General features: G+C 39.4%; 1 protein-coding gene across 3 annotated transcripts in view; it reads left to right on the plus strand.

Annotated features, from left to right (window-relative positions):
- Positions 1-23,205: 23,205 nt before the first annotated feature.
- The window catches only part of ZNF25 (zinc finger protein 25), a 78,616-nt gene continuing 74,752 nt past the window's right edge, over positions 23,206-27,069 (plus strand). The window contains exons 1-2 of one of the 3 annotated variants that reach the window (XM_037041322.1): positions 23,206-23,844; positions 25,439-25,551. In XM_037041322.1, the coding sequence (XP_036897217.1) occupies positions 25,537-25,551 (15 nt within the window). In that variant the 5' untranslated portion in view covers positions 23,206-23,844; positions 25,439-25,536. The other 2 variants (XM_037041324.1, XM_037041323.1) reach the window with 2 other exon arrangements.

A 27,069-nucleotide genomic window follows, 5' to 3' on the forward strand; every position in this document is an offset into this window, starting at 1 on the left:
CCAGCCTGGCAGCAATCCTGAGGTTGGGCAGAAGACCTTATGTTCCCCCATAGCACTGGGAAAGGTTCACACCCAAGCCTATGGGACCAGGGAAGCCTGGCTAGGCACACGTGTCTGCACCCCAGCCCACAGCTGTGACTCCCCAGGAAAGAGTACTCTACAGAGGACCTGGATTCCCTGGGTGGGGTGCTAGGAATAGGCTCTGGGCTGGATCTTGGGCGAGTGTTCCTGATACTAACTGAGTACACTGGGAAGGGAGAAAGGCCACACCAATCGTCCCTCAGGCTACTGCAGCCAGTGAGACCAGAAAAACTGGCTTGGTCAACTAGAAATCAACAAGAGGTATTTTTGTTGTTTTTGGTTTTGCTTTCTTTACTTAAGTAAACTTTTATTTTTTTGACTTTATTATTGTTTTATCTTTCAATACCTTTTTGCTCTCTTTCCTTCTTTCTTGTTTTATTCCTTCTTCCTTTTTTCCCAAACTTATCGCTTTTTCCTCCCTTCAGCTACCTTTCCTTTTTTTTCCCCACAAGTGAGACAAAAAACTTGGAACTCCAAAAAGACCAGAGTTGAACCCAAAGAGGGGGCACCCCAACAGTAGAGACAGAGAGACAAATTTCACTTTGCTATAGCAGAGAAACTACAAGATACTGCATATTTGTATTATTTTTTTATTATTCTTACATCTTTTATTTTAATAGTATCTTTGTATTCCTCCTCTTTCTGTATAGTCTTCTTTGCCTTGGCTGGTTATATTGTATCATTTGACAGTTTTCCCCTGTCCTCTCATTCATAGTGTATTGCTAATTTACTGTCCCTCACTCCATCTGTGCTCCATTAGCACACTGTTGAAGGTCCAATACTCCCTATTTTTTGGTATCTCATAGATTCTGTCATATGATTGTTGCTCTAATATTATTGTAAATAATAGCTGTTCCATACTATTGTAAATACTACACAACACTCCTCCCAGATCTTAGCCCACCTCATTGTTTCCTGAACTACATTACCGTAGTGGTTAACTCTATTCTCTCTCAAACTACACATATTTACTATCCTTTATTCTCACCTTACCTCAGAATCTGACCTCCCACAACCTCACTGCTTTCTAGGTCCAACTCATGAAAATTCCCTCACCAACAAGGGTCTTCTCTTCTTTCCATCCTTTCTAAAAAGTGGCTAGTTGGGTTGAAGATTACAGTTATCATTATACATAGCCAAAGGATCTCCTGTCTCTCCTCTACTGGCTGCTACTGTAAAATAAAAATATATCATAGAATACACTCCTGCTGTTATAAACAATTTTGCCATCCCCTCCAACTAATCACACAGAAAAAGAATAGGTGGAAGCAGTGAACACCAGAATAGCCAACAAGAGGAAACCCAACAACAAAAGAAAGCCACCAACAGATAACAACAAAGGAAGGTGAAGGAGAAAGTGGAAACCACACAAACCTCAATCTAACACCTATCTGGAAATACAACTGAACAGTGGAGAAACTATGCAGTGCAAACAACTGAAAGAGAGCAAAAGAGAATCCTCAAAACACAAAGAACAACTAGCTTCAAACAACCTGCCCTCACCAGCACAACAAATTAAAATGAGTGGTGGACAGAGGAACCATCAGGTCACCAGCTGGTGGGAAAGACCCACAAAAGAAGGACCCAAAAACAAATGAAACCCAAAGACAAACTGAGAGCCAGTGTAAAGGACAGCCCAAGACCAGTGAGCTGGGAGATAAAGGAGACTACACCGCTGAATCTCACAGGTATGATACCATAGAAGTTCACACCATAAACCCAGGAAGCCAGAACAAATCTATTTAAGAAGCTGAAGCTAACAAGAAGAGTCTCACAAACTATGAAAAGACAAAGAAAGAAACAATCCCCAAGTGAAAGAAAAGGAAGAAGCCTCAGAAAGACTGCTAGATGAAATAGAGGCAAGTCAGATATCAGATACTGAATTCAAAGCACTGGTGATCAGGAAGTTTAAAGAAACTGTAGGGGAATTACAATGAACTCACAGCAAACAATATCAATATGAAAAAGAAAATAGAAACTACCAGCAAGGGCCAAGAGGAAATGAAGAATACAATTTCTGAACTGAAGAACACAGTAAAAAGAATCAAAAGCAGGATGGGTGAAGCAGAAGATCAGATCAGCAAGTTGGAGGACAAAGTAGAAAAAAACTACCAGATCAAGAAAAGGAAAAGAGGCTCAGAAAGAATGAAGAGGTATTAAGAAAAATGCAAGACAATATGAAACATAATAATATCCGAATAATAGGGATACCATAAGGAGAAGAAGAAGAACAAGGGATAGAGAACCTATTTTCCAAAAGTAGTGATGGAAAACTTCCCTAATTTGATGAGAGAAAAAGTCACACAAATCCTGGAAAAAGAGAGTCCCAATCAAGAGGAACCCAAAGAGGCCCACTTCAAGATACATCATCATTAAAATGGCAAAATTCCAAGACAAAGAGAGAATCTTAAAGGCAGCAATGGAGAAAAGGGAAGTAACATACATGGGAGCCCCAATAAGGTTAGTTGCTGACTTCCCCATGGAAAGGCTCCAAACAAGAAGAGAATGGCAAGAAATATTCCAAGTGATGAGAACTAGAGGCCAGCAAAGAAGGCTACTTTACATAGCAAGGCTCTCAATCAAGATAGAAGGCCAAATAAAGAGCTTCCAAGACAAAAGAAGTCTAAAAGAATACACCTCCACCAAACCAGCTCTGTAAGAAATGCTAAAAGGACTGCTTTAAGGAAAGGAAGAAAAAGAGAGAGACAAAGAGAAACACAGATATAAAAGTGGCAATGAATAAGTACCTATCAATAATAACCTTAAATGTAAATGGATTAAATGCTCCAATTAGAATACGGACATCCAACAACAATAAAACACACAGCCAGACTGGTAAGAGGGGAAGAGTCAGAGGCTGGTGGAGCGGGATCACTCAGGAGGCAGTGGTTGGTAGGTCCCAGGTGTGGGGTGGCAACAGGCAGACCCAGTGAGGGTGCAAGGTGGCTAGCAGACAGCTGTCACACATTCACACTCAGATAAACCAGGCAAAGGAGCAAGTGGTGAGACAGACAGAGCAAACCAGGGCCCCAGCAACAAAAATTAAAGTCTAAAAGCACCTATTGGAAAAACTTTTGGGGGTCGAGGTGCTGGGAGAGATTCCCAAGCTCACATAGAGTTTATTGGAGAGACCCACAGGGTCTTGGAAGGTTGACAAGACCACACACCTGGTAACCAGCACCAGAAGGGCACAATTTGCTTGCAGGAAGCAGCAGATGGGACCGAAATCTGAGAGAGAGCAGAACAAACACCATTGCCCATCTCTGAACCCACCCCCACATACAGTGTCACAACCCAGCCACTGGGTTCCCTACCCTGGTGAACACCTAAAGTTCCACCCCTCATATCTAACACGTGTGAACAGACCAAAATTTCATGGCTCAAGAAGTACAGCTCAAAGCCCTAGAAACAATATTTCTAAGCCACCAAGAGATAGGCAACCTATTAAACGCACAGTTCAAAATAATGATGATCAGGATGCTCGCAGAGCTGGTTGATTTCACTCACAAATTAGATAAACAATTGAAAGCTAACCTAACTAGAATGAAGGTAAATACACAAGGAAACCAATAGTTATGGGAAGAAAACTGGGACTCCAATCAATAGAGTGGACCAGAAGGAAGAAAAAAGATGACCAAACAGAAAAGAATGAAGAAACAAGAATTCAAAAAAATGAGAAGAGGCTTAAGAACCTCCAGGATGAACTTCTGCCAAGATGGAGGCATAGGTGGAAACACTGTGCCTTCTCCCACAACCAAGTTTGAATACAACAAAGGTTTGGAGAAACAAAGACACAACCAAAGGACAGAAAATTGAATTATACGGAAGTCCGACTACATCTAACCATTCAACGGGGACTGTAAGAGGGGCGGAGCCAGTAGCGAACAGGATTGGGCAGGACAGGGCCCCCAACCCAGGCGCGCAGGCAGCCGGGAACCAGTTGGGGTGCCGGGAAGAATGCGGGCGCATATTCGTGCACAGTGAGACAGACCACCCAGGGCCCAGGGGGCGAGGGCTGACGGCGGTGGCACACTCGCATGCAGTGGGACGAAACGAGTGGGCCCGATGACGGCAGCAACTGCGGCACCGGTGAGGGCCATGGCGGCAGGCGGCGGACAGGACACCATAGTCCCTCTTTGACCCCGCCCCCACATACACCGTCACAACCCAGCGACTTAGTTGCCCTGCAATACCAGTGAGAGTCATTGTCCCTCTTTGAACCCCGCCCCCACAAACAACGTCACAACCCAGCGACTTAGTTGCCCTATTCTAGTGAACACTTTCGGGCTCTGATCCTGCTATGGAACAGGCACGAGCAACCCAAAAGATGGAGCAAGAAGAACTCAAAGTCCCAGAGCCAAAACTCTAAGCGACCAAGAAATTGCCAGGCGCTCAGAAGCACAATTCAAGACACTATTTATCAGGATGCTCACAGAACTGGTAGATTATAGTCACAAATTAGAGGAACAAAGTCACAAATTAGAGGAACATATGAAGGCTAAACTAATTGAAATGAAGGGAGATGCACAGGAAACCATAGTGATGGAAAGTAAACGGGGACTCAAATCAAAGGAATGGACCAGAAGGAAGAACAAAACATCCCACCAGAAAGGAATGAAGAAATGAGAATTCAAAAAAATGAGGAGAGGCTTAGGAACCTCCAGGACATCTTTAAACATTCCAACATCCTAATTATAGGGGTACCAGAAGGGGGAAAGAAACAGCCACGAGTGGAAAACGTATTTGAACAAATAATAAAGGAGAACTTCCCTAGTCTGGCAAAGGAAATAGACTTCCAGGAAATCCAGGAAGCTCAGAGAATGCCAAAGAAGTTGGACCCAAGAAGGAACACACCAAGGCACATCATAATTACATTAGCCAAGACCAAAATGAAGGAGAGAATCCTAGAAGCATCAAGGGATAAGGGGACAGTCATCTACAAAGAAGTACCCATCAGACTGTCAGAGGATTTCTCAAAAGNGCATAGATGGTAGGTAGAAAATAGATAGGGGGGAGGGCGAGAATAGTGGGGGAAATACAGAATCCAAAGAACTTGAGACATGTGGTTATAAACTAAGGGGGGTAGAATGGTGGGGGAGGGAGGGTGTGGGTGGAGGGGAATGAGGGGGGGAATAGAACAACTGTAATGGTATAATCAATAAAATATATTTTAAAAAAAAGAACCTCCAGGATATCTTTAAATATTCCAACTTCCAAATTATAGGGGTACCAAAGGAGAAGAGGAACAGCAACAAGTGGAAAACTTATTTGAACAAATAATAAAGGAGAACTTTCCCAATCTGGCAAAGCAAATAGACTTCCAGGAAACCCAGGAAGCTCAGAGAGTCACAAGGAAGTTGGACCCAACAAGGAACAAACCAAGGCACATCGTAATTACATTAGCCAAGATTAAAATGAAGGAGAGAATTCTAGAAGCAGCAAGAGGTAAGGGGACAGTCACCTATGAAGGAGTTCCCATCAGACTGTCAGTGGATTGCTCAGAAGAGACCTTACAGGCGAGAAGGGGCTGGAAAGAAGTAATCCAAGTCATGAAATCCAAAGACCTACATCCAAGATTTTTCTATCCAGCAAAGTTTTCATTTAGAATGGAAGGGCAGGCAGATAAAGTGTTTCCCATATATGGTCAAGTTCAAGGAGTTCATCATCACCAAGCCCTTATTATATGAAATATTAAAGAGACTTATCTAGGAAAAAGAAGATAAAAAATATGAACAGTGAAGGGACAGCAAACTCACAGTTATTAATAACCACACCTAAAACAAAAGCAAATTAAGAGGACAGCTAGATCAGGAGCGGAACCATAGAAATGGAGGTCACTTAGAGGGCTAGCAACAGGGGAGTGGGAGGAGGAGAAGAAAAAAAGAAGGTACAGATAATAAGTAGCATAGACAGTAGGTAGAAAACAGAAAGGGGTGGGGTAAAGAATAGTATGGGAAATATGGAATCTAAAGAACTTGTAAGACATCAAGATAAATTAAAGGAGGGGGTGGTGGGGAGGTGTGCAGGGTGGAGGGGAATGAAGAGGGAAAATTGGACAACTCTAATGGAATAATAAATAAAATATATTGAAAAATAAAAAAAGAAGAGAAAGAACCCAAATAAACCCAATCAGAAATGAAAGAGGGGAGATTACATGGTGCAACTGAAATCCAAAAGACTGTAAGAAATTACCATGAAGAACTGTATGCCAAGAAATTTGAAAAGCTAGGTGAAATGGAAAAATTTCTAGAAAAATATAATCTTCCAAATCTCAATGAAGAAGAAGCAGAAAGCCAGAACAGAACAATAAAAACAAATGAAATTGATGCAATAATCAAAAATCTCTTGACACACAAAAGCCCTGGACCAGATGGTTTCACAGGAGAATCGTACAAAGCATTTAAGGAAGAGCTCACTCCCATTCTTCACAGAGTATTGCAAAGAATCCAAAATGATGGAAGGCTCATAAACTCTTTCTATGAAGCTGGCATAACCCTAATCCCAAAACCAAATAAAGACACAACAAAGAAAGAAAACTTCAGGCCAATATGGCTGATGAACATAGACGCAAAAATCCTCATAAAATATTGGCCAGTTGCATCCAACAGTACATGAAAAAGATCATCCACCACAACCAAGTGGGATTCAACTCAGGGATGCAAGGATGGTTGAATATTTGCAAATCAGTGAATGTAATACATCACATAAACAAAAGCAAAGAAAAAAACCACACGATCATATCAATAGATGCAGAAAAAGCTTTTATTAAGGTACAACACCCATTTATGATAAAGGTACTCAGAAAAATGGGAATAGAGGGAGCATTCTTCAATGTAATAAAGGCCATATCTGAAAGACCTACAGCCAATATCATATTCAATGGGCAAAAACTAAAATCTTTTCCACTAAGATCAGGAACAAGACAGGGTTGCCCACTTTCATCACTTCTATTTAATATAGTATTGGAAGTTTTAGCCACAGTGATCAGACAAGTAAAAGAAATAAAAGGCATCCAAATTGGAAAGGAGGAAACACGACTGTCATTATTTGCAGATGACATGATGGTGTACATGGAAAATCCTGTAGACTCTACCCAAAAACTGCTCGAACTAATAAATGAATTTGGCAAAACAGCAGGATACGAAGTCAATATCCAGAAATCAAAGGCATTTTTGTATACCAACAATAAAACAGGAAAATCAGAAATCAAAAAAAAAATCCATTTGATATAGCAAAAAGAAAAATAAAATACCTAGGAAGAAACCTAACCAAGGAGGTAAAAGACCTGTATGCAGAAAACTACACAACACTGAAGAAAGAAATCAAAAAAGACACAAACTAATGGAAATATATACTGTGTTCATTGATTGGAAGAATTAACATCATCAAAATGTCCATACTACCCAAAGCAATTTACAGATTCAATGCAATACCTACTAAAATACCAATGATGTATTTCAGAGACATAGAACAAACACTTCAAAAATTTATATGGAACTATAAACAACCTTGAATAGCAGCTTTAATTTTGAGAAAGAAGAACAAAGTAAGAAGGATCACAATACGTGATACCAAACTGTTTTACAAGGCCACTGTAATTAAAAGAGCTAGTACTGGCAACAAAACAGGCACACAGACCAATGGAACAGAACAGAGATCCCAGAAATAAGCCCAAGTCTCCAAGGGCAATTAATATTCAACAAATGGAGCAGCAACATAAAATGAAGTAAAAATAGCCTCTTCAACTGGACAGCTAAATGCAAAAAAATGAAACTTGAGCACCAACTTACACCATACACCAAAATAAATTCAAGGTAGATAAAAGACTGAAATATAAGTCATGACACCATTAAAGTCCTAGGGGAGAACATTGGCAGAAAATTTTCAGATATTTCACACAGCACCATTTCTATCAACATGTCCCCTTGGGCAAGGGACATAAAGGAAAGAATAAACAAATGGGATCTCATCAAAATTAAAAGCTTCTGCATGGCTAAAGAAAACAGTATCAAAATAAAAAGAGAACCAATTATATGAGAAAATTTATTTGCCAATATTACCTCAGACAGGGGTTTAATCTCCAAAGTCTACAAAAAACGTACACAACTCCACTCTAAGAAGAGAAGCAACCCAATTAAAAATTGTTCAAAGGACTTGAACAGATATTTCTCCAAGGAGGACATACAGAAGATCCAGAGACACATGAAAAGATGCTCAATATCGCTAACTATCACAGAGATGCAAATTAAAATGACAATAAGATACCACTTCACATCAGTAAGGATGGCTATAATAAACAAAGCGACAAAACAACAAGTGCTGAAGAGGTTGTGGAGAAAATGCGACCCTAGTTCACTGTTGGTGGGATCGCAGAGTGGTACAACCACTATGGAAAACAGTATGGAATTTTCTCAGAAAACTAAAAATGGATCTGCCTTTTGGACCAGCAATTCCACTGCTGGAATTATATCCTAAGAACACTAAAACACCAATCCCAAACAATATGTGCAACCCAATGTTCATAGCAGCACAATTTGCAATTGCCAAGTGTTGGAAGCAACCTAGGTGCCCATCAGTAAATGAGTGAATTGAAAAACTATGGTACATATACACAATGCAATTCTATGCAGCTGAAGGAAAGAACAAGCTTCTACCATTTGCAACAGCATGGATGGGACTGGAAAGCATTATGCTGAGTGAAATAAGCCAGGCAGTGAAAGGTGAATACCATATGATCTCACCTTTAACAGGAAGCTAAACTACAAAGCAAACAAGCAAGCAAGATATAACCAAAGACACTGAAATAGAGAACAGTCAGACAGTGACCAGAGAGGAGAAGGGAGGGAATTTCAGGGGAAAGGGGGAAGGATTTGCAGTAGCTAGTATAAAGGACACATGGACGCCCTGGCTGGTGTAGCTCAGTGGATTGAGCGTGGGCCTGCCAACCACACGATTGCGGTTCGATTCCCAGTCAGGGCACATGCCTGGGTTGCAGGCCAGTTCCCAGCAGGGGACTCACAAGAGGCAACCATACATTGATATTTCTCTCCTTCCCTTCCCCTCTAAAGATAAATAAATAAAATATTTTAAAAAATATTAAATTTAAAAAAGGACACATGGACAACAACTAATGGGGTGGAAATGGAAGGGAGGTGGGGAGCACTGGGGGGGTGTTGGGATGGGTGTAAAATACACAAAACTCTACTTGAACAAGAATTAAATAAATTTGAAATAACTCAAACAAACAACAACAACAAAACTCCTGGCACACAAAAGCCCTGGACTAGACAGTTTCACAGGAGAATTTTACAAAACATTTAAGGAAGTGGTAACCACTATCTTTCTTAGGCTATTACAATAATTCAAGAAGAAGGGAGACTGCCAAGGTCTTTTTATAATGTTGGAATCATTCTAATCCAAAAACCAATCAAAGACACAACAGAGAAAGAATACTACAGGCCAATAACACTGATGAACATAGATGCTAAAATCCTCAAGAAAATATTGGCAAACCCCTTCCAGCAATTCATTAAAAGGTCATACACCATGACCAAGTGGGATTCATCCCAAGGACACAAGAATGGTACAATATTTGCAAATCAATAAATATAATACATCACATTAACAAAAGGGAAGACAAAAATCAAATGATCATATCAATAGATGCATAAAAAACATTTGATAAGCTACAGCTACCATTGATGATAAAAACACTCAGGAAAGGGAGTAGAAGTAGCATACCTCAACATAATAAAGGCCATGCATGTGAAGCCTACAGCCAACATTATGCTCAACAGGCCAAAACTAAAAGCACTCCCACTAAGATTAGGAATAAGACAAGGACGTCGGCTCCCACTACTTCTTTTCAATGTAGTATTGAAAGTACTAGCCACAGCAATCAGACAAGAAAAATATGAATGGCATCTAAACTGGAAAGGAGGAAGCAAAAGTGTCATAGTTTTCAAATGACGTAATAGTGTACACAGAGAACCCCATAGACTCTATCAACAAATACTTGACCTAGTAAGTGAATTTGGCAAAACAGTGGAATACAAAGTCAATATTCAGAAATTGAAGACATTTTTGTATGCCAACAACAAAATATCAGAAACAGAAATCAGGAAAAAGAAATCACATATGATTGACAACAAGAAAGATAAAATACCTAAGAATAAACCTAATCAAAGAGGTAGATGGCCTTTCCACAAAAACCTTTAGAACTCTGAAGAAGGAAATTAAGGAAGACAAAAACAAATGGAGCATATACCATGTTCGTGGTTTGGAATAATTAACATAATCAAATGTCCATACTACCCAAAGCAGTTTATAGATTCAACAAAATCCCTGTTAAAATACCAATAGCATATTTCACAGGTATAGAACAAATATTTCAAAATTCATATGGAACCATAAATGACCCTGAATAGCTGCAGAAATTTTGAGAAAGTAGAAAAAAAATTGGAAGGCTCACACCACCTAATAAAAAACTATATTACCAGGCCATGATACTCAAAAGAGTCTGGTACTGGCATAAGAACGGACACAGATCAATTGAACAGAAAAAAGAGCCCAGAAATAAAAACGTCTCTATGGTCAATTAACATTGGACAAAGTGGGCAGGAGCATAAAGTTGAGTAAAAATAGCTTCTTCAACAAATGGTGTTGGGGGATCTGGACACACATGCAAAAAGATGAAACTTGACCACCAACTTACACCATAAACAAAGCAAGCTCAAGGTTCATAAAAGACTTAAATATAAGTCACAACAACATGAAAATCCTAGAGGAGAACATAGGCAGGAAATTCTCAGATATTCCATACAGTAATATTTTCTCCGACATGTTGCCTATAACAAGGGACATAAAGGAAAGAATATAAAAATGGACTTCATCAAAAAGAAAGCTTGTGCATCACGGAACATTTTCCAAGATAGATCACATGATAGGACACAAAACGAGACTCAACAAATTTAGGAAAATAGAAATCATACCAAGCATTTTCTCTGATCACAAGGGACGGAAATTGGAAACTAACCCAACAGGAAAAAACCAAAAACACACAAATTCGTGGAGACTGAATGGTATGCTATTAAACAACGAATGGGTCAAGATAGAAATCAGGGAAGAAATAAAAAAGTTTCTGGAAACAAATGAAAATGAACTCACCACAACCCAAAACTTATGGGACACAGTGAAGGCAATCCTGAGAGGGAAGTTCATAGCAATACAGGCTTACCTAAAGAAAATAGAAACATTCCAAACAAACAACCTAACCCGACGCCTCCAAGAACTTGAGGAACAAAAACAGAGACAACCCAGAGCAAGTACAAGAAAGGAAATAACCAAGATCAGAGCAGAATTAAATGACATAGAGACTAAAAGCACAATTCTAAGGATCAATGAATCCAGGAGTTGGTTTTTTGAAAAGATAAACAAAATAAATAAACCTTTAAGTAGCTTCATCAAGAAAAAAAGAGAGAGGACCCAAATAAACACAATCAGAAATGAAAGAGGAGAGATTACAACTGATACCACAGAAATAGAAGAGATTGTAAGGAATTACTATGCAGAGCTGTATGCCAAGAAATTTGAAAACCTAGATGAAATGGACAAATTTCTAGAAAAATATAATCTTCCAAAACTCAATGAAAAAGAAGCAGAAAACCTGAACAGGCCAATAACAGCAAATGAAATTGAAGAAGTAATCAAAAAACTCCCATCACACAAAAGCCCTGGGCCAGATGGTTTCACAGGAGAATTCTACAAAGCTTTTAAGGAAGAGCTAACCCCTATTCTTCACAGACTATTCCAAAAAATCCAAAAGGAGGGAAAACTCCCCAACTCTTTCTATGAAGCCAGCATCACCCTAATCCCAAAGCCAGATAGAGACACAACAAAGAAAGAAAATTACAGACCAATATCACTGATGAACATAGATGCTAAAATCCTCAACAAAATATTGGCAAATCGCATCCAACAATATATCAAAAAGATCATACACCACGACCAAGTGGGATTCATCCCGGGGATGCAAGGATGGTTCAATATACGCAAATCAATAAATGTAATACACGAAATAAACAAAAGCAAAGACAAAAACCACATGGTCATATCAATAGATGCGGAAAAAGCTTTTGATAAGGTACAACACCCATTTATGATAAAGGTACTCAGCAAGGTGGGAATAGAGGGAACATTCCTCAATATAATAAAGGCCATATATGAAAGACCTACAGCCAACATCATACTCAATGGGCAAAAACTAAAAGCTTTTCCACTAAGATCAGGTACAAGACAAGGTTGCCCACTTTCACCACTTCTATTCAATATAGTATTAGAAGTTCTAGCTGCAGCGATCAGACAAGAAAAGGAAATAAAAGGCATCCAAATCGGAAAGGAGGAAACAAAACTGGCATTGTTTGCAGATGACATGATAGTGTACATGGAAAACCCTATAGCCTCTACCAAAAAACTGCTGGAACTAATAAATGAATTTGGCATAACAGCGGGATACAAAGTTAATATCCAGAAATCAAAGGCATTTTTGTATACCAACAATGAAGCAGCAGAAGCAGAAATCAGGAAAAAAATCCCATTCGATATAGCAAAAAGAAAAATAAAATATCTGGGAATAAACCTAACCAAGGAGGTAAAAGACCTGTATGCAGAAAACTACACAACACTGAAGAAAGAAATCAAGGAAGACACAAATAAATGGAAACATATACCGTGTTCATGGATTGGAAGAATTAACATCATCAAAATGTCCATACTACCCAAAGCAATTTACAGATTCAATGCAATACCTATTAAAGTACCAATGGCATATTTCACAGACATAGAACAAACACTTCAAAAATTTATATGGAACCATAAAAGACCCCGAATAGCAGCTGCAATTTTGAGAAAGAAGAACAAAGTAGGAGGGATCACAATACCTGATATCAAACTGTATTACAAGGCCACTGTAATCAAAACAGCCTGGTACTGGCACAAAAACAGGCACATAGACCAATGGAATAGAACAGAGAGCCCAGAAATAAACCCAACTCTCTACAGTCAATTAATATTCGACAAAGGGGGCAATAACATAAAATGGAGTAAAGACAGCCTTTTCAACAAATGGTGTTGGGAGAACTGGACAGCTACATGCAAAAAAATGAAACTTGAGCACCAACTTACACCATACACCAAAATAAATTCAAGGTGGATAAAAGACTTAAATATAAGCCGTGAAACCATTAAAGCCCTAGAGGAGAGCATTGGCAAGAAAATCTCAGATATTCCACGCAGCAATATTTTTACTGATACGTCCCCTAGAGCAAGGGATATAAAGGAAAGAATAAACAAATGGGATCTCATCAAAATTAAAAGCTTCTGCATGGCTAAGGAAAACAGTATCAAGATACAAAGAGAAGCAACTGTTTGGGAAAACATATTTGCCAATGATACCTCAGACAAAGGTTTAATCTCCAAAATATACAAAGAACTCACTCGACTCCACTCAAAGAAGACAAGCAACCCGATTAAAAAATGGGCAGAGGACTTGAACAGACATTTCTCCAAGGAGGACATACAGAGGATCCAGAGACACATGAAAAGATGCTCGATATCGCTAGCTATCAGAGAGATGCAAATTAAAACCACAATGAGATACCACTTAACACCAGTCAGAATGGCTATCATAAACAAAGAAACAAACAACAAGTGCTGGAGAGGTTGTGGGGAAAAGGGGACCCTAGTTCACTGTTGGTGGGATTGCAGACTGGTACAACCACTATGGAAAGCAGTATGGAATTTTCTAAGAAAACTAAAAATGGACGTGCCTTTTGACCCAGCAATTCCACTGCTAGGAGTATATCCTAAGAACCCTGAAACACCAATCCAAAAGAACCTATGCACCCCGATGTTCATAGCAGCACAATTTACAATAGCCAAGAGTTGGAAGCAACCTAAATGCCCATCAGTGGATGACTGGATCAAAAAACTATGGTACATTTACACAATGGAATTCTATGCTGCAGAAAGGAAGAAGGAGCTCCTACCCTTTGCAACATCATGGATGGAGCTGCAAAGCATTATGCTGAGCGAAATAAGCCAGGCAGTGAAAGACAAATACCATATGATATCACCTTTAACAGGAATGTAAACAACAAAACAAACAAGTGGGCAAAATGTAACCAAAGACACTGAAATACAGAACGTGCCAACAGGGTCCAGAGGGTAGAGGGGAGGGAGGCACAGAGTAAAAGGTGATGGACTCACATGAATAAGTATGAAGGACACATGGACAATAACTAAGACGGGGGGCGGAGATGGGAGGGGGTGGGGAGCACTGGGGGGTGCAGGGCTGGGAATACAAGAAAGAAAACTGTACTTGAACAAAAGTTAAATTTAAAAAAAAGAAAGCTTGTGTATGGCTAAAGAATACTCCAATAAATGAAAAGCAAACCAACAGTATGAGAGCATATATTTGCCAATAATACCTCACACATGGGTTTAATCTCCAAAATATATAATGGATTCACACACCATATTCCATGAAGAGAAACAACTCAATTAAAAATTGGGCAAAGGACCTGAACACCTTTCCAAGGAGGATATACAGAGGGCCCAGAGATATATGAAAAGATGCTCAGCATCACTAGCCATCGGAGATATGCAAATTAAAACCACAATGAGCTACAGCTTCAAGCTGGTCAGAACAGCCATCATAAACAAATCACCAAACAACAAGTGATAGTGAGGTTGTGGAGAAAAGGGAAACTTAGTACACTGTTGGTGGGAATTCAGACTGGTGTGGCCACTGTGGAAAACAGTATGGAATTTCTTCAGAAAACTAAAAATGGAACTGCCTTTTGACCTGGCAATTCCAGTGCTGGGATTATACCCTAAGAGTTCTGAAACTTCAGTTTAAAAGTACCTGTGCTTTTAAGTACCCCAATTAAGTACCCCAATGGTCATAGCAACAAAATTTACAATAGCCATGCATTGGAGGCACCCTAAGTATTCATCAGTAAATGAGTGGATCAAAAAACTGTGTTACATTTACACAATGGAATGCTACATAATTGATTAAAAGTATGAGCTCCTACCCTTTACAATAACATGGATGGATCTTTAGAATACTATTTAATGAAATAAGCTAGGTGGTGAAAGATCAATACCATATGATCTCACCTATAAATGGAACTGATCAACAAAACAAACAAGCAGGGAAAATATTACCAGAGACTTTGAAATACAGAACAAACTGATGGTAACCATAGGGGAGGGAGGAGGGGATCACAGGGTGGGTGACAAGGGGGGTTGTTATCAAGGAACTCGTATAAAGGACACATGGATAAAGCCAAATGGGGGTAAGGTTGAGAATAGGAGATAGGGATGTGTGGTGCAGCGGGGAGTAGTGGAGGGAAAGTGGCAACAACTGTACTTGAAAAATAATAAATGGATCTGAGGGAGATCTGGCTGTGACATCTGTTATGCCATTGATCACCAGGGTTGAAAAACAATAAAAAAGTGAAAATTTTTAAAAAATGAAATTAAGTTATATAGAACTTTCTGTGAAGGTAATTGTAAATATAAAACAATATAATTTTCCAACTGAACAAAGGGAATAAGGCCTTTGCTCCTAGATTTCCTTAGGGCATTTCCTTGAAAAAAAATTGTAAACCTTTTATTTGTCCTTTTGATATATATGTAAAACTTTTTAAAAAGTAAATAAGTCTCATTACTATTACAAACCAGAAAACCTCCTGCTTAAAGGCCTTTAGCTATGTCTTTCAAATGTAACAAACACAGGTAGCCAGTCACCCTATTTACCAAGTGAATTGAGGATGAACTATGTTTAGCACATGGGTTAAATCCATTGAATGGGATATATACACCCTGCTACTTAGAAATGTGTTACTTCTGTCTTTGCAAATGGATAAGTAGATGTCCTAGGATGCTTATCACAGTCTAGTTTAATTCCTATCGAAAATAGTTTCTTTTTTTAGAACTTCCAGCCAAGATGGAGGCGTAGGTGGAAACACTGTGTCTCCTCTCACAACTAAGTTTAAAAACAACAAAGTTTTAGTAATGAAAACGCAGCCAAAACACAGAAAATTGAACTGTACAGAAATCTAACAACGAACCATTCAGCCAGACTGGTAAGAGGGGTGGAGTTAGCAGCAGAGCAGGGTAGGGCTGGAAAGATCCTTTCCTCAGACTGACCCAGTAGCATAGGCAGCAGGGGTGGTGGTTGGCGGATCCCAGGTATGGGGTGGCAACAGGCGGACCCAGTGAGGGTGCAGGGCAGCTGGCTGACTGCAGTCACACATTTGCATGCAGATAAACCAAGCAATGAAGTGAACAGTGAGACAGACCATTTTAGGTTAGGGCCCCAGAGATGGGAATTAGAGCCTGAAAGCACCAATTGGAGACTTCCAGGGTTGAGGTGCCAGGAGAGACTCCCAGGCTCAGAGAGTTCCTTGGAGAGACCCACGGGGTCCTGGAGAGTACATGGGCCCACACACCTGGGAAACCAGCACCAGAGGGGCCCAATTTGCTTGTGGGAAGCCACAGAGGAGACAGAAATCTGAGAGAGAGCGGAGTGGAACAAAGCACCATTTTTTTCCCTCTCTGACCCTGCCCCCACATACAGCATCACAACCCAGTGACTGGGTCACCCTGCTCTGGTGAACACCTAAGGCGCCACCCCTCATACATAACAGATGTGAACAGACCCAACATTATGACTCAAGAACAGCTCAAAGCCCCAGAGCCAATAACTCTAAGTGACCAAGAAATAGCCAACCTTTCAGATGCACAGTTCAAAACATTCATGATCAGGATGCTCACAGAATTGGTTGATTTTAGTCACAAAATAGAGGAACAAATGAAAGCTAAACTAATTGAAATGAAGAGAAATGCACAGGAAACCAATAGTGATGGAAAGGAAACTGGGACTCAAATCAATGGAGTGGATCAGAAGGAAAAGAGTGGACCAAACAGAAAAGAATGAAGAAACAAGAATCCAAAAAAATGAGGAGAGGCTTAGGAACCTCCAGGACATCTTTAAACATTCCAACATTCGAATTATAGGGGTACCAGAAGGGGAAGAAGAACAGCCACGAGTGGAAAACTTATTTTAAAATAAGTTAAAAAATAATAAAGGAGAACTTCCCCAGTCTGGCAAAGCAAATAGACCTTCAGGAAATCCAGGAAGCTCAGAGAGTCCCAAAGATGTTGGACCCAAGAAGGAACACACCAAGGCACATCATAATTACATTAGCCAAGATTAAAATGAAGGAGAGAATTCTAGAAGCAGCAAGAGATACGGGGATAGTCACCTACAAAGGAGTTCCCATCAGACTGTCTGTGGATTTCTCAGAAAAGACCTTACAGGCAAGAAGGGGCTGGAAAGAAGTATTCCAAGTCATGAAATCCAAAGACTTACATTCAAGATTACTCTATCCAGCAAAGCTCTCATTTAGAATGGAAGGGCAGATAAAGTGCTTCTCAGATAAGGTCAAATTCAAGGAGTTCATCATCACCAAGCCCTTATTATATGAAATGTTAAAGGGACTTATATAAGAAAAAGAAGATGAAAAATACGAACAGTGAAAGGACAGAAAACTCAAAGTTATTAACAACCACACCTAAAACAAAAGCAAACTAAGAGGACCTCTAGATTGGGAGCATGACCATAGAAATGGAGATCACATGGAGTGTTAGCAACAGGAGAGTGGGAGGAGGAGAAGGGGGGAGAAGGTACAGAGAATAAGTAGCATAGATGGTAGGTAGAGAATAGACAGGGGGAGGGCAGGAATACTATGGGAAATACAGAATCTAAAGAACTTGTGACACATGGACATGAATGAAAGGGGGGAATGGTGGGGGAGGGGTGAGCAGGGTGGAGGGGAATGAAAGGGGGAATGGGACAACTGTAATGGCATAATCAATAAAATACATTAAAAAAAGAAAAAAGAAAAAGAAAAGAAAGAATAAATAAATACTGGGCAACTTCTGGGGGAGCAACTCTTTACCCTGTTGTGTCCAAAACCATTTTTAAAAAATGTTTCTTTTTTTCTCCCATATGTGGAAGTATTTTCTGGTTTGACAAGAGACATTTTTGTTTCCCCAACACCTTTCATCCATAAAACATGTGTGTGTGTGTGGGTGGGTGTGTGTGTGTTTACACATATATACATGGTGAGGCAAAAGTAAGTTTATAGCTGTAAGTACCCCAAACACAGAGTTCACAACTATATTATTATTTATTAATTATTATATTATCTTCTATATGAACAAAGGTAAATCTAGTTTTCCCTGACCCTGAGCATATATACACACATACTCAAATATATGTACATGTTTTCCCTCTATATGAATTCTATGTTTTAAAATTAATTTCATTAAGAAGTGCAAATAGGTAGTCATAGTACAGTTATATGGATGTAAAGTGTAGTATAGAAAACGGAGCAGTCAAAGAATTTATATAAATGGCCCATGGGCATGAGCAATGGTGGGACATGTCTCAATGCCTGAGACAGTAGGGAGTGCTGGGTGGAGGGGGCAAAGGGAGAAAAATCAGGACAACTTTAATAGCATAACCAATAAAGTCTAATTTAAAATTAATTTTATTATGAAAAACAATATTTTAATAATTATTTTGAATGAAAACTCATGTCTACTGTTTGTGCAAGTGCAAATTGATGTCAAAAAGTTACCAGGGAATCAGCATGTATTCAGTATCTGTTCCTTAGTGAAATGAAGTTGAATATTTTTATACTATTAGGATAAAGCTAGAAAAAATATCTCAGAGGAAAATTCTGTATTCAGCATCAGATCTGTTAAACTGGAAAAACTCTGGAAAGAGTATATCCTTTTAGAATGGATGGAGTACATATATCCTTTCAGAATGCATGAACGGGTACATCCAAGCTTTTGAGTCCCTGAAGGCACACTGACTTCTATACCAGTCTTGGGGCTTCCAACCCTAGTAAAGTACTCCTAGCTATATGTTCATGAAAGGCAGGGCATTGCCCTAGGAGTCCTCACCCAGGTGCTTAATGACATTTCACAACCCATCACTTACTTGTCAAGGAAACTAGATCACACTGTCCGATGACAGCCAGCCTGCTTGAGAGCTGTGCTAGTCACCTGTGAGCTTTTACAAGGGTAAGAATCTGAAATTTTTTCTTGGGATAGCCTATCATCATTTACACACCTCACCAAGTGTTGAGCTGGCTGGAGCAAAAGAGAAATTTGTGGCTCACTGCTGGAAGAATGGACATATACCAAGCCATTCTTCTTGACAATCCAAACATCTTCCTCAAAATTATAAGTTAAATCCTTCCTCTCTTCTCCTGGAGCTGCACTATTAGTGCACTTGGCTGCACTAATAGATGACTTTGATGACATAACTGAAGTTTATTTTAGCAGAACTGATTTGCAGGACCATCCTCTAGAAGAGGCAGACTGGACTCTATAAGGAGACGGAAGCAGTTATATGGACAAAGGAAACAGAAAGGGTAGGTATGTGTCTGTGATTCCTGAAAGAATAGTAGAGGTTAAGGCCTTGCTGCTAGGAACTTCTGGTCAAAACACTGAACTGATTGCATTGATGAAGGCACTGGAATTGTGTGAAAAGAGAGTTAATGTGTATATCGACTCAAGGTAAGCTTTCCTAATTTTGTAACCATATGGCTCCACCTGGAAGGAAAAAGAATTAACCTCTAATAAAATGGAGAATAAGCATGCAGCAGAAATTTTAAAATTATTAGAGGCTGTTCAGGTACCTTTACAGGTGGCAGTTATGCACTGCCCTAGGAATCAGAAAAAAGGACACTGAAGTGGTTAAAGGAAACAATCTGGCTGAAAGAACATCTATAATGCCTTTGGTACCTGTTTTAGGTTTGTCACATTTTGACCCTGAATATTTTACTGCAGACTTGGAGAAAGCTGAGCACTGGAGTTTTGATGAAAAGGGTGCTGATAGTGGATGGAGAAAGAATAAAAAAGGAGTTACCTTGTTTCTTGAACATTTAGTAGAGCCAATCATGCAGTATTTGCTTGAGGCCACTCACTGTGGAAGGGACTCATTAACCACATATATTAAATGGTGGCGCACAGGTCCTAGAATTTCTAAAACTATATAAAAAATAGTTGTCAAAAATACCATATGAGCCCTGGCTGGTGTGGCTCAGTGGATTGAGCGCAGGCCTGCAAACCACACGATCGCGGTTCGGTTCCCAGTCAGGGCACATGCCTGGGTTGCAGGCCAGTTCCCAGCAGGGGACACACCAGAGGCAACCATACATTGATGTTTCTCTCCCTCTCTCCTTCCCTTTCCCTCTAAAGATAAATAAATAAAATCTTTAAAAAAAATACCATATGATCTCACATTTAACTGGAACCTAATCAACAAAATAAACAAGCAAGCAAACTATAACCAGAGACATTGAAAGTAAGAACAAATAGACAGTAACCAGAGGGGAAATGGGAGGGGATAATGTGGGGAAAAGGGTGAAGGGTTTTCAGGAACAACTATAAAGGACACATGGACAAGAACAAGGGGGGTATGGAATCAGGTGAGGGAAGAGGGGATGGATGGAGTGTGGGGTGAGAAGTTGAGGGAAAAGGCAGAAAACTGTACTTGAACAACAATAAAATTTAAAAGTGTTTTATCAAAAAAAGACAATAACCAGCACAGCAATAGCTAGCTGTCTGGTGTGAATGAATCAAAATTATACCAATTTTTTATAAGACTTGTAAAAATATATTTTTTGGTATGCCACAAAAAAAATAGTTGTCAGTTGTGTTGTGTGCTAGAAGAATAACCCCAAGACAGATCCACATCAAAAGAAAGAAAGTAAACAATACCAAGGACAGAGACCTTACGAAGAGTGGCAAATAAACTTTACTTAGATGCCAAGGGTCCAAGTGTGGAAATATTTGTTAGTCTTTGTTGACACCTTTTCAGGATGGGTAGAAGTCTATTCTACTAAAACAGAAATATCATCGAAGTAGTGAAAGCCTTAGTGAAAGAAATAATCCCTCACTTGGGTCTCCCTGGCAGCATCCAGAGTGATAATGAACCTGCTTTTTTTTTTTCAGAAATTACACAGAATGTTAGTAAATTTTTTAAAATCAAGTGGAGACTCAACACAGCATGGAGACCTCAGGCTTCTGGGAAGGTAGAGAAAATGAATTACACCTTGAAGAAAAATATAGCTAAGCTGTGTTAAGTAATTTATCTCCATTGGAATCAAGCTTTACCTATTGCCCTGCTTAGGATAAGGGTGGCTCCTCAAAGTGGGGTTCAGTTGAGTCCTTATAAAATTGTGTACAGGCAACAATTTCAGGCTATGATTGGGTGGAAGATATGTATATAGATCAAGAAATGAAGGTAAAGAACTATTTATAACATTTAAGTAAGAACTTAGCTATAACTTATGACCTTGATTGTATTGTACATCAGACTTCTCCCCAACAGGTATGGATGGCTACATTCCTTCGAAACTGGATTTAAGGTGCACTCAAGACTTGAATGACAGGATTTCCAGAAAGCCAACCAGAAGAAAAGTAGACTAAACCTTGGGATGCACTCCTCATCATCCCCAGAGTGATAATGAACCTGCTTTTTTAGTGATAATGAATCGGATAATGAACGTGGTGAAGTTGGCAGAAATAAATCCTTGTATTCATCACACCAGAGTAAAGAAATCACCAGAGAAACAATGGACTGCCGAACCTCAAGAAGACCTGAAAGCCATCTTTCAAAAACAAATGACTTATATTATTTTCATTACTTATTTTTTTTACCATATGTTATGGAGAACTTATTCCTTCAAATGAGATAAAAATATTTGGGTATATTTGGCAAAATATTCTAAACATTTCTGGATTTTGTCTTGCAGGAGGAACTTATGTTGAACAAACTTGTACTACATGTCTTATGGTGTTCGTAGTCCCCTAAAAGCCTTTGAAATTATACTGTGTTTAAGCATATCAACAAGAAAATAACCTAACCATATATTTATAATTGCGGACCTGTGGTAACTTCAAAGGACAGGGGAATGTTTTCCTTAAAAACCACCAAAGTAGCCCCGAGGTGGAGAGAGTGCAACTTTTGTTGACTCTGCTAAAAACTGTTTCACTTCATCATAGCTTGTTGTTGCATACAAAGTGTCCCTTTATGTGGATCTGCAATTAAATGTATTCCTACTCCCCGCATCAGACAGTCTAATACTAAGATACGCATTCAACAACAAAATTAGTACTTTCATATGAAACAGATCTCATAGAAATAAGATTGTTTAAATTAACAGTGGGGGAATTGTCGGGTACTCAAGAGTTGGAAAAATTTAGTTTAATGTAATAGTTAATAAGCCTAGAAGTCAATGCATTGTTTCAGGAACTGCAAGTTGGGCTCACACTGGCTCCAGGAGATCACAAGTTATTGACCTTTGTGCTCCAGAAGAGACCATAAGAAATCAAGGTGATATCCCAGCCATTGTGTTCCAGGAAGAGATAGTCCACCCTCAGGACATGGATAAAGAAGATGACCTGTCAGTGGATGAAAGGATATTAGGGAAATTGCCAGGCTGCAGCTTTTATCTGATTAACCTCTTTCCTGAATTCCAAATCTCTTACCTATACTTTTGCCCGCATAAAAAAAGAAGGCTGGCTTTAAAGGAAACATAAGATGGTCTGTGAGGGTACCAGCCCACCATCTTCTCAGATGGCTGGCCATCTGAATAAAGGACCCATAAAGACCCAATTCCTGTCTCTGCTTATTGGGTCTGGTAGATGACAGGCAGCACCAACACTGGCTTTTCTGGTTTCAGTATGTATGGCACTAGTATAGATTTCACTTATACAAAATTTCCTCTATTACATGTTTTCCCTATCATTTAAATAACTTCAAAAGCTAGCATTCCTAAGATAAAGTCAGCTGTTACAAGGTATTATTCTGTGTATGGTCTAATTTACTTAAACTTTCTTTAACTTATTAATATTCATTACACCACCACAGGGTAGTTGATTGCGAGTTGCCAGTTCTGATCAGCTATTAGTATGAGTAAGGAGTGGAAGGACTAGGCTGCTTACAAATGCCCAGAAGCAGACACTCAGGTCCTTAGAGAAAGCCAACCTCCTTACGTCATATAAAATGAGTTGGCAGCTGGGAGGGGGGGGGGGGATGGTAGTCCAGAGCGGGGCGTGGGAAGACTGGGCTTCAACAATTCCACCTCCTTTCAGGGGTCGCCATTTTCTCTGTGGCGCCCCAGCGGGGAGGGGACTCCAGGCTTCCGCGGGAGCAACACAGGACGGGGCCTGGACTCGGCGTGGCAGGCCAGTAGTGCAGGCCAAGCCCCAGGCAGCTGTGTCAAAGGCCTGTCTGGGGCATCCAGCCCGGGAAGGGGGAGCTTTGTGTCCGCAGCTGCGCGCCGAGTCGGAGAAAGTGGAGCTGCCACCGGCTCTGAGCTTCAGGCTGGCCTCAGAGGGGCCCTGAGGAGGGAGCCGGGCTGTGGCTGGCGCAAGGCCGGTTAACTGCTTGCCCGTTTCTCCCAGGAAGCGGCCTTTCTAGACCTGGAGAAAGGAGCGACCCAAGAGGTCCAGGTGCGGGGAATCACAGGGACTGCGCACGGGAGCGGCTGTCAGTGTCACCTCCCGGAGCCCGGCGTTGTGAAGCTCCAGGGTTTGGGCTCAGATCTGGTGCCTGCCAGTAACCAGACAATTAATCTTCGTAGGATTCAGTGACTCATCTGTAAATTGGTAATACTAACCTTTCAGTTGTTTTCTGTATTAAATAGGGTAGAATACTTAAAGTGTAATGACTCAAAGGCAAGCTGCTTTTATTGTTACAAGGTATGATGATCCTTATTATTGGCTCATTTAATTGTTGTGATGATCATAACCATCCTTTTGATTGGTACTAACCACCTCTATTTTAATAAATTTGAATAGCAAAAGTTCAGAGACAGAAATTGTTTTACCCAGCATTAGCATATAGGCTTTAATTTTTTTCTCGTTTTATTCTGTAATTCATGCTGTTTCCCACACTAAAATCAAGTCTTGGATTATATTTAGTACAGTAATTGCTCCAGAACCTAACTGTGGACTGCAGTGAATTAGGGCAGCCTGATCTTACCTTGTGTGTTTTATTTCCAAAAATTTTTGAGACTTCCTCCAAACTCTTGTGGCAAAGTGTTGTACCTGAATTCTTCAACCTCTTTTTATTCTGACAAAATTGTTAAATATGTAAATTAAAACTATAACTTAAGCCCTGACTTTTAAGTTTTACTGGAGAAGCTGGGAATCCATCCTATCCAGGCAAGATGGAAAATGAGACAGACATTTTAAAAAATGAAAACTGCTATTTCATCCATGCCCCATATTATGAAAGTGATATCATAATGCCTATGATTGGCTGGGCTTACTAATTAAACATTTTGTAAGCACCAAGCCGACTAACTAGAAGTGGTTTTTGCTACATGTGGGAAGGATCTAAGCGTTATTGGCACCCTGGCATCTAGTTAACTTTTGCTACGTGCACAAAGTGCATGTTTTGGGATTATGGCACCAATTTATTTTAGAAGTTAGATTTGTGTCTTTGTCAGCAGATTAGATGGCCATGTCAAAATTCATTAAGGCCTAATTAAATTTTACCCTAGGTCTAGCCAAAGTTTGGAGGGGACAGTGAATTCCATGGTACTGGTTGGATTTGTGGCACTGGGTCAGGAATTAAAGAAGCATAATAGTGCATGAAGGATTGTTCAAAATTATCTAATTCTTTCTCATGTTAAAGATAACATTGAAAATAAGACAATCACTACATTTGTTAATAGCAGATCCCAACATGGAACAGTTCCACTATATTATATTTAAGTCAACACAAGATTCTGAAGAAGTGATTTTTTGAGAAACTGCAACTTAGAGAGAATAAACATCTTATTTTTGAGATCTCTGGAGACTTTCTAAAACTTGTGGGGTTTGTAATAATAATAAGAAAAAATTGTTATGACTTGTAATTTAAACATTTCTCTTCACTATCCTTTGTAATACCAACATAGGTTTCCATACTCTGGATATAATATGCCTTGCTTAGCTACTATTATTGGAAGTTTAAGTTTTCAATTCTTTTGGGTTATTTAGCAAACAGACACATAATTTTCAGAACAGCCAATAGGAAAGAAATGTTTAGATTCACTCAGAAATATCCCAAAGTCATCAAGATTTTTTTCAGAGTCACCAGTGAACAGGTGGTTACTCCTTTATTATGGCTCTTCCTATTCCTTCTCCTGTCTCAGAAGAATGTTTTTCTAGAAGTTTACCTTTTACTAAACTGTTGTCTGGACATTTTCCACAGGTAACTCCTGAGGCTGCAAGATAAGGTCTTATGACTTCTGTTTTTCAACTTTCCCTGTGCTAGCTTTGTAGCGTATCCTTTCCCAAGAGCAGTAGAAAATGAACAAATTCCAGGTGAGTCATTTACTTAGTCCTTACTTTCTTTTGCTGTGTTCATGTGTGTGTGTGTGTGTGTGTATTTTCAATAAGTTTTATGAAAAAGAACCCATATTTTAAATCTAAAAAATAAACAGTTAAACATCACCTTCAAGGAAAACACTGTTTGACTAGAATAGCCGTTTTCAAAGTGTGAGAACACTTCCAGCAGTTCTCAGGCTCCTGGAAGTCCTAAGACCTTTTCAATGGACATGTGTCAGAATGAATATTAATATGCATATTGCAGCTTACAGTGTTGACATTCACACTGATGGTGTAAAAACAATGAATAGATTGCTGCCTGTTTGGCATAAATTAAGATAGTAACATCAATGACATTGCATTCCTCTGCAATGTGCTCACCTTAAGGATATCCTTCATGAAATAGTAAAAATTAATTTTATTAAATCTTGACCCTTGAATACATCTCTTTTTAATATTCAGTGTGACAAAATGGAAAGTTCACACAAAGTATTTTTGCTGCACCCTGAAGTATGATGGCTGGTTGTCTTGAAGAAAAAAGGCACTTGTGTGATTGTTTGATTTGTGAATTCATCTAGCCATTCTTTTATGGAATACTATTTTTACTTGAAAGAGCAACTGGCAGACACACTGGTAATTCAGATTTGGGTATTTAACATTTTCTCAAAAGTCAATGCAGTGAGACTGTCACTGAAAATAACTGTCACTATTTGTTGCCAATGTTAAAATGTAAGCTTTAAGTGAAAATTAGAATTTTTAGAAACTTGTATCCTTCAATATCAACTTGACAACTTCTCATACAGACTTTTCTTTTCTTTTTTTTTTAAACAAATAAAAGTGGCCAAATTAATTCATGAATAAGATTATGTCATATTTAGAAATTGGAAAGATGGGCAAAATACATTATAAAATTTCCATATACTAAACACATATTTTATATTGAGATATAGTTGACATATAACAGGATACAAGTTCCAATTATACAATATGTTGATTCGATACATTTATGTATTTCAATACAATCACCACTATGGTATTAGCTAACACTTTTATCACCCCCCCATCATTATTTCCTTTTTGTGGTGAGTATATTTAACATGTAATTTCTTAGCACATTTGAAGTACAGAATACAGTGTTGTTGACTATAATCACAAGGCTGTCTGTTAGATCTAGAACTTATTCACCTTCTAACTGCAGATGTGCCTCTCTCACCAGCATCTCCTCTATCCCCCCACCCCTCCGTCCCTGGTAACTACCATTCTACTCCCTGTTGCTACGAGTTCAGGCTTTTTTTAAAATATATTTTATTGATTGTACCCTTACAGTTGTTCTATTCCCCCCCTTCATTCCCCTCCACCCACACACTCCCTCCCCCACCATTCTCTCCCCTTAGTTTATAACCACGTGTCTCAAGTTCTTTAGATTCTATATTTCCCCCACTATTCTTGCCCTCCCCCTATCTATTTTCTACCTACCCTCTATGCTATTTTCTGTGCCTTCTCCCCCTTTCTCCT

Source organism: Sturnira hondurensis, unplaced genomic scaffold (assembly GCF_014824575.4).
Source record: "Sturnira hondurensis isolate 20B ecotype Veracruz unplaced genomic scaffold, ASM1482457v3 Scaffold0002930, whole genome shotgun sequence".
In the NCBI taxonomy this organism is placed as follows: Eukaryota; Metazoa; Chordata; class Mammalia; order Chiroptera; family Phyllostomidae; genus Sturnira; species Sturnira hondurensis.